This window comes from Dreissena polymorpha, chromosome 11, assembly GCF_020536995.1.
Source record: "Dreissena polymorpha isolate Duluth1 chromosome 11, UMN_Dpol_1.0, whole genome shotgun sequence".
In the NCBI taxonomy this organism is placed as follows: Eukaryota; Metazoa; Mollusca; class Bivalvia; order Myida; family Dreissenidae; genus Dreissena; species Dreissena polymorpha.
Window position 1 is genome coordinate 51,119,659 of NC_068365.1, and position 8,709 is coordinate 51,128,367.

Consider the following 8,709-nt stretch of genomic DNA (forward strand, 5'->3'; position numbering starts at 1 on the left):
AATGTGAAAAAAATCAAACCTTTTTTTGAAGGCTATATGATGGATAAAGAACACAACAATGTTGATGCTAATTGCATCAAACATTTAATTGACCAATTTGCCAATGGCTTATTGTAATAGAACACAAGAAAAGTTAACTATTGCACCCCAACACTTATTTGTCATAGTGCTTCGTATCTTACTTATACTTTCACGTAAATGCTCTTTGCCTATAGCTTATCACACTTACTTGTGACGTCTTTTGACGACAGCTATAATACAAGCTACGATGAGTAAAATCACAACCGACACTGCCACCAGACTGCCCGCCCATGTTGCTGAAAATGGCCAGCCAATATAGTTACATTTGAGCCGTGTTCGGTTAAAAAGGGGTTTAATGCATGTGCGTTAAGTGTCGTCCCAGATTAGCAGTCCGTACAGGCGAATCAGGGACGATACTTAACGCTTATATGATATTTTTCGTTTAAAGAAAGTCTCATCTTAGCCCACATCGAGTTTAGGCGGAAAATGTCGTCCCTGATTAGCCTGTGCGGACTACACAGGCTTATTTGGGACGACACTTAACGCACATGCATTAAATCCCTTTTTCACAGAGCACGGCTCATTTATGTGACGTGTCCACATGAATAATGTTCTAATTGTCAAAACATGTTTTTGCAAACATGCATAGTTCATGAATTAATTTTGAATAAAACTTTGGAAATGTTTCATATAAGGCAACTTGTGCATGTATAATAAACACTTATTTACCGGTATATTCTATTTTGCAAAGAAAATAATCGGTTTCAAATGACTGTCATAGCCGCAAAGCTATTTCTTTGAATAATTATGATGGTTCCAGTATGAACGGAGTAAAACTAAAGCTGCAGCAGCAACAGACAAACCTAATCAAATCACATGGACTTATTATTTAAAATTAAAATATTGCCAAAATCAGACAGATGTCAAAAGGCATAGATATGGCAAGCGGTTCGACGCATAATTCCCAAGAAACTAGCTTTCTCATGAGAACCTAGGTTCTCAAAATGAGAACCTAGGTTCTCGCTTGAAGATTGCACATGGCTTCAAGAACCCAAGTTTTCAAATGAGAACCTAGGTTTTCATGAGAACCTAGGTTCTCATTCTGAGAATCTAGGCTTCTCATTAGAAACCTAGTTTCTTGGGATTATGCGTCAAACCGCTTGCCATACATAGATCCATTAAGAATCACATTTATGGCTTGCATTTTTTTAACGTTGTATTTTGCTATACTATACGCGGCAAGTAGTGACCTGTACTGCAGGACTGAGCATATTTTGATGTTTTAAAGGTGTATTTCTCATGGCGCTACCGATGAACTATGGCAATTTCATTAAACTTGAAATGCTTCACTTACGCATTTCTTATCATACATGTTTACAAAGCCTAATAATGTTTTGTAACTTACCAACACTGATAAAGAATGAGGTTCTGTCATCAGTTTTCTTTGTTGATGGACGAACATATACATCCAATACTTTGGGCGTTTCATTTCCCATGTTGATGTATGTTTTCGTACTCGATGATTCTGTCGTTGCTGTAGTAAGTGAAGATTGAGCAGTCGGTGGTGTTGTAGTAGTTGTTGTTGATGAAGAAGTTTGTGATATAGGGATTTGTGATGCTGTTTTTGTAGTTGCTTTTGAAAGCATAGTTGTTATCGGCGATGTAGCAATTGTTGTTATTATTTGTGTTATTTCAGAGTGTGTTTTTGTCGTATTTGTTGGTAATGTTGCAGTTGTTGGAGTTGTCGTAGTTGTTGGTATTGTTGTAGTAGTTGGAGTTGTTGTAGTTGTTGTAGTAGTTGGCATTGTCGTAGTTGTTGATATTGTTGTAGTAGTTGGTGTTGTCGTAGTTGTTGCAGTAGTTGGAGTTGTCGTAGTTGTTGTAGTAGTTGGAGTTGTCGTAGTTGTTGATATTGTTGTAGTAGTTGGAGTTGTCGTAGTTGTTGTAGTAGTTGGAGTTGTCGTAGTTGTTGATATTGTTGTAGTAGTTGGAGTTGTTGTAGTAGTTGGAGTTGTCGTAGTTGTTGGTATTGTTGTAGTAGTTGGACTTGTCGTAGTTGTTGATATTGTTGTAGTATTTGGATTTGTCGTAGTTGTTGTAGAAGTTGAAGTTGTCGTAGTTGTTGATATTGTTGTAGTAGTTGGAGTTGTTGATATTGTTGTAGTAGTTGGAGTTGTCGTAGTTGTTGGTATTGTTGTAGTAGCTGAAATTGTCGTAGTTGTTGTAGTAGTTGGCGTTGCCGTAGTTGTTGATATTGTTGTAGTAGTTGGAGTTGTCGTAGTTGTTGGTATTGTTGGAGTTGTCGTAGTTGTTGGTATTGTTGTAGTAGCTGGAGTTGTCGTAGTTGTTGTAGTTGGCATTGTCGTCGTTGTTGGTATTGTTGTAGTAGTTGCAGTCGTTTGAGTTGTCGTAGTTGTTGGTATTGTTGCAGTAGTTGGAGTTATCGAAGTTGTTGGTATTGTAGTAGTAGTTGGAGTTGTCGTAGTTGTTGTAGTAGTTGGAGTTGTTATAGTAGTTGGAGTTGTCATGGTTGTTGTAGTAGTTGGAGTTGTCGTCGTTGTTGGTATTGTTGTAGTAGTTGCAGTCGTTTGAGTTGTCGTAGTTGTAAGTACTGTTGCAGTAGTTGGAGTTGTCGAAGTTGTTGGTATTGTAGTAGTGGTTGGAGTTGTCGAAGATGTTGAAGTAGTTGGAGTTGTCGTAGTTGTTGTAGTAGTTGGAGTTGTTATAGTAGGTGGAGTTGTCATAGTTGTTGTAGTAGTTGGAGTTGTCGTCGTTGTTGGTATTGTTGTAGTAGTTGCAGTAGTTTGAGTTGTCGTAGTTGTTGGTATTGTTGTAGTAGTTGGAGTTGTCGTTGCCGTTGAAAAGTGGATACTTTGCTCGCACACAACCACAATGACTGGCTCTACTTTCACTGCAAAATGGACATGAGGACATCACAATGTAGGAACACAATGACCTTCACATTTTGTTTTACCATACATTTTCAATCATTTTGTATGAACATCATGTTAATATTCATCAAAGAAAATATAATGTTAATATTTTATTTGTATACATTTGCATTAAACTACGCTCAGTGCAATGTTTTACTTTGTCTGGAAAAGGAGCGATCGAGGAAAGAGTGCTAATTACCATATTAAACGTATGTATAGCTGTTCAACTGTCGTCAACGACCCATGCTGCTAACATATATACATACTATTTTAATAAGTAAAACATTTATATTCAGGAAAACATCCGTACCAAAGGACTGCGGTTGGTATGTTAACTTGGTTACATCTGAAAGCAGAATGAATAATGAATAATGCAAGTATAATACAGTGAAACCCTTTCCTTATTAAGACCACTTGTGGGACTTATGAAAAGTGGTATTAATAGCGAGGTGGTCTTAATTCTGAGATTTCATGAATTTTTGGACATATAATTACAACAACATAACTATTCAATGAACTTTAATCTTTTTGCATACAATATAACAACCATCCGTTGATACATTGTATTTATACATTTATAAATTGTACAAAGCTTTTCTTACAAGAAGTGAAAATACATGTACATGATCCTTGATGGTTACTTAAAGAATGATTCAATTCTCGCTGCTAACTCACTGTATGATATTTTGAGGACGGTTTTAATGTAAATGTTCATAAATATATAAACATCATATAGTATATTCGTCAGTTAGATGACATGTATTTGTCAGACACAGCGGAACATTATATATATATTTTTTGTATATTTGTTCGTATCGTTTCAATACATAAACTTTCCAGAATTCGTGTAAACATTTTGATTGTACACGGCTCGATACACACGTTGTCAATAAGACTATGGATCAAGAGTATAAAATACGTATGTAACTCCATACCATTACAAGAATTCCGACAAATTCCATCCTGGCACATTGTTAGCCCCTCGCTACATTTCATGACGTCTGAAATTGATAATACTGTATTTCTACACTTAATTTTGATGAATAAATTGATTCATACAATACAGTTTGCCAGGTTGTTACATGTTTGACCAAATATATGGTGATGAATCGACATATAAAAGGACAATAAACAGAAAGGTTGACTACTTGTTTTCTTCACTTTTTCGTACTGTATGTCAATGTTGTTAGTGGCTAAAACTATATAGGTATCTCAGGATCGTTCATTGATAACAAATAAGCCTGTTGTCATAAATTATCAAGCATAAACAACTCGCAAAGACGTGTGGTTTAGGCTAAGGCTAAATTTAGGTTTATGCATTTCAAGCAGCGCCAAATAAACGTACATGTAATAAACACCTACTTGATAGGCTATATGCTTTATTCACATATGTGTATATTACAATTATTTATATTAAAATCTGATTTATTGTCTTTTTCATTAAACAAAACATTAAGCATGTACTATATTTATACGTGTATACCGTGCATTGGGTTTGTAATAATTATTCCAATATTGCGTTATAAAATAGACACCCAAGTATAATTATTGCATATTATATGTATATAATTTTCGATTTAATCTATATTACTGTTGTCACAGTTCTCCTCATCGTCTTGTAGCGGACAATCTGGGTTGGCATCACACACGTAGCTGAGGGGAATACACTCTCCACTACTGTGACATTGGTATTTGTCTTCTGGGCACATTTCTGCAAAAGAATACGTATCAAATTAATTAAAGGGCTTGTTTCCCAAGAATATCGTCATAAATTTAAAAGATTAAATAATGCACAAAACTTACTAGTAAATAACCAAAATAAAACCAATAACACACTCTTTAGATGGGGAAACAATCAAACGAAATCGATAAAACTATAAATCGTTTATAACGCTTATCGCCCATAATTTTTACGCCTTAATACGCGTATTTTTTTAGATGATTTTAAACCACGGCCGTTAATCACGGGCGCCAACTTTGTTTTAGATGCATCAATAAATGAGCCAATGCATCTTCTGAGGTGGCGCTCAAACCCGGATAATTTGAAATTTAACGGATAATTGTACAGGGTGATTAAGTTAAATATGTTGTTTTTTTTCAACATACTTCTCTTTATATTTAATAATCGGCAAATGTAGTGCGATTCAGCGAAGATTAATTCATCAAAAAAATGTACAGAAACAAAATAAAATAATGCGATATATGCTGACAAAACATAAAACCGTATCACCCTGTAAAATTATCCATGAAATTTCAAAACACCCGGGCATGAGCGCCACTTTGCAAGTTGCATTGGCTCATTTATTAAAACATTTAAAAAAGAGATGGCGCCCGTGATTGACGGCCTCGAAGTGTTAAAAAAGCGCCGTTAAAAACGAAAGACTGGGCAATACAGAGGTAGTTAGTGGTCTTTTACACCCAGTGGTCCTTTGTTCAATTCCTGATGAAGGCAATTTTTTATCCAACCTTTCTTTTCTGGATATCATCATCATCATCATCATCATCATCATCATCATCATCATCATCATCATCATCATCATCATCATCATCATCATCATCGTCATCGTCGTCGTCGTCGTCGTTGTCGACATTATTTGTATTGTTATTGAGTATTCCATTTGTTATTGTCATGGTATTAAAAATGACATTTTTTTGTCAGAATTACGACGATATGAAAATTGGTCCATTTGAATCAAAGCTTTAACACAGAGGAACTATAGGAAACAATCCTGTAAAATAACGTATTAAACTAACGTTTAATGGGGAGTAAAAAAATCCTCGGTTTACATTGAGAATAGTTTAGGCTATTGATTCACTATATTCAATTATAGTAGAAATTATTGAAATGCATCTCAGGAAAAAGTTTTGTAATCAGACACAAGCAAATATTCTCACATGACCAACAAACAAATCTAATATGAAGCGGTTATAAATGAATATCGTTATAGAAGATAGATGCGAATGTGACATTGGCACTATGTCTTACCTAATGTCAAACGAGCGCAGTATTGCGCCTCAAAAGGAGGATGCAGCTTCGTGAGAGTGATATTGACGGTATTGTCGTCACCGCGTACCTCAAACTCGTGCTGTGTCAGTGCGCAATCCTCTGATGTTGTTTTAATGGCCTTATTTGATGTTTGAAATTTCAATATTGAACCACAGGTGCTTTGAGGTCCAGAAATCTCCGCAGTGAAGAAATTGGTCATCACAAGTGTGGCAGTACATGTGCATAGGGGAATGTTCTTAGAATCCTTTGTCAACATGGCGTCCGAAGTGTCAATATACACGGTGGAGCCGGATGCATGAGATGCCTGACACATTTTTGCAACAGATTCCACTTTTGCACATCCAGATGACACTATGATAAAACGATAGATTTTCGTGAAAATATAATTGCAGAAAAAGAAACTTACAGCTTAACTTTGATAAAGCACAAATCACAGTGCAATAGCGTATGAGTAGTTTAAGGAAGGTTTATCGTCAAAAGTGCGCGTACTTACCATGATATGCACATACAAGATTTGTAAAGCAGATCTGCAAAAAGAGACATATAATTTCCATATTTGCCACAAATTATAATTTAATCATGTAACGCATAATTCATTAGAGTGTAGTGTAAATGAATCTTCATGTGTACAAGCTGAAGTACCACTAGCACTATTCGTATATGCACTACTTAAACCTATTGTCTCATGTATTGTGATGATGTTATTCGCCACTTACAGTCGAGTGCCTTGTTCCGGAAGCGCATACGTCGGTTTAAGGCTGCAATAAGCTTGCAGACGGCTTTAGGGCCGCGCCTTTTAAATTCATGAAACACAGTTGGCATCGGTTTATGCGACCGTGTTAACACCATAAAATTTTCGTACGATGACCAACGTTTGTGCCAACAAGATCTAAAACAGAGGCGCGATGTCAACAATTCCGAATAATGTTATCATATGGTACTACATGAGTCGACATAAACCAACTCTTTACTGTTGTTACCTAAATAGTTAAATACATTGGCCTTTTGTTATAAAATTTATGCAACTTATGACTTCTTCGAATAGGAAGATAATAATTAACCTAGCTTAATTTACTATAATGACATTTCATCAAAGATCTAGTCAAAATTAGTATTAATTTAGTATATATGTATAAAGTGTTCGTGTTCTTTTTTGGTCGTTGTTGTTTGTGTCTGTGTAGTATTACGGCAACCAATGTTACCACAGTTGATCTAGTTTATGTTGTGTACGAGTTGGTTTCACTTTTCATATGTTACTATGGTAAATACTTCTATAACCATTTATTAATTATTATTTCATGCCAATTTTATATAAACCATACTGTTCATCATGATGTATAAGCATTTTTTTACACCGCTATAACATGTTTTATGTATGTTGTTTGGCTATGTACTTATGTATTTGCAAATTAAAATTGACTTGACTCGACTTGAAAGTCTAATGCAAATATGGATATTACTCTAAATAACACCTACACTAGTGTTAACACAGCTACTTTAAACTTACGTTTGATTTTGAAGTACAATTTCACGGAGAATAATTTGTGATACTTATTGCTCATTGGTGAACAAAATCAATGGAATAAGCTCTGAAGGCTAAACAAAAATAATGAAAAATAACTATTAATGGAACAGAACCTGTCGATGGGCACTGATTTATTATGTAACTGTACATATCTATTATTTTTTCATGTGTTGCCAAATCACACAATAAAAGTAGACCTAGATATGCAATTACAGTCGTTTTAATAATAAAATATATTAAAATGATATAATATACAGCTGCCATTTATCTTAAAATTCTATAATGACATATATATTTCCCGCATAAAAAAGAAGACCAAATGCCATGTAGCGAATACCTCATGCAAAATAGAAAATATGTGAATTATAAGCGGTATCAAGTAATTTTGTTTTCAAACGTATACATATAGCTAGTTTTTTAAAGCGCATGATCGAGAACTCTAAGATGCCTAAATACTAAACATCCAAACTGTTTGAATCTAGAAACATGATTAGAACACACATGGTAAATGGCCATAACTATGAAGTTAAAAAACACACACCAATGTGCCTTGCAGATTCAGAGAATAATATTTTTTAATTTCACTAAATACATCATTAAATGATCATACAAAGCAAATATCAAACCTCTGTGCCTTCAGTATTCAAAGTTGCACATTTAAAACACACATCCTTATATACAATATAATAAAAACAAGACATCCTCACGACGGTACCAATGTTTCACCAAGACACTTGAAGTTAACGAAATTTGTAGAGTACAACCGTACGATATTTCATGCCTAATACCAATTCGTTGGGGGAAAATGTGGACCCCTGGGCGCGAGTTGGTAGAAGGCAACCGTTTGATGTTACAAGCGAAATACCAAACCTTTTGGCCTTGCGGTCTGAGAGAAGATTTTTAAGATGTTCATAATATATACATATGAGGAAAAGATGTAACCATGAGGGCTGGGTCAATTTTGACTACAGGGGGCATACATTGATCAAATGTGGTAGTGGACCACCGTATAATATTAAATGCCAAATACAAATCCTTCCGGTCCCAGAATTAAAAAAATATATACATTTAAGTAAGCACGCTGGATTGGGGAAAATGTTGACTCCATGTGCACGATATGATTAATATGATAAGTGTTGGGTTGTTCCTTTACATAAAAAGAGAGAAAAAGCAACGTAAATAATACGCGGGTATTACACTGCTTAGCACTTTTGGTAAATTGT

General features: G+C 35.0%; 1 protein-coding gene across 1 annotated transcript; it reads right to left on the reverse strand.

Annotated features, from left to right (window-relative positions):
• Positions 1-1,561: 1,561 nt before the first annotated feature.
• Positions 1,562-6,274, reverse strand: LOC127849839 (probable serine/threonine-protein kinase clkA). Its single transcript, XM_052382590.1, has 4 exons — positions 6,029-6,274; positions 4,604-4,665; positions 3,265-3,300; positions 1,562-2,932 (listed from the first exon to the last, which is right to left on the reverse strand). Exons 1-4 carry the CDS (start codon positions 6,272-6,274, stop codon positions 1,714-1,716), a joined length of 1,563 nt encoding a protein of 520 aa, XP_052238550.1. The 3' UTR covers positions 1,562-1,713.
• Positions 6,275-8,709: the final 2,435 nt, after the last annotated feature.

Excerpts from the sequence above, each read along its gene's own strand:
- LOC127849839 (XM_052382590.1), bottom strand. The coding sequence starts at position 6,274 with ATGTGTCAGGCATCTCATGCATCCGGCTCCACCGTGTATATTGACACT. Across the intron at positions 4,666-6,028 it reads TGACACAGCACGAGTTTGAG|AAATGTGCCCAGAAGACAAA; the intron begins GTACGCGGTGAC and ends ATTCTTTTGCAG. Across the intron at positions 3,301-4,603 it reads AGTGTATTCCCCTCAGCTAC|ATGTAACCAAGTTAACATAC; the intron begins GTGTGTGATGCC and ends TTCTGCTTTCAG.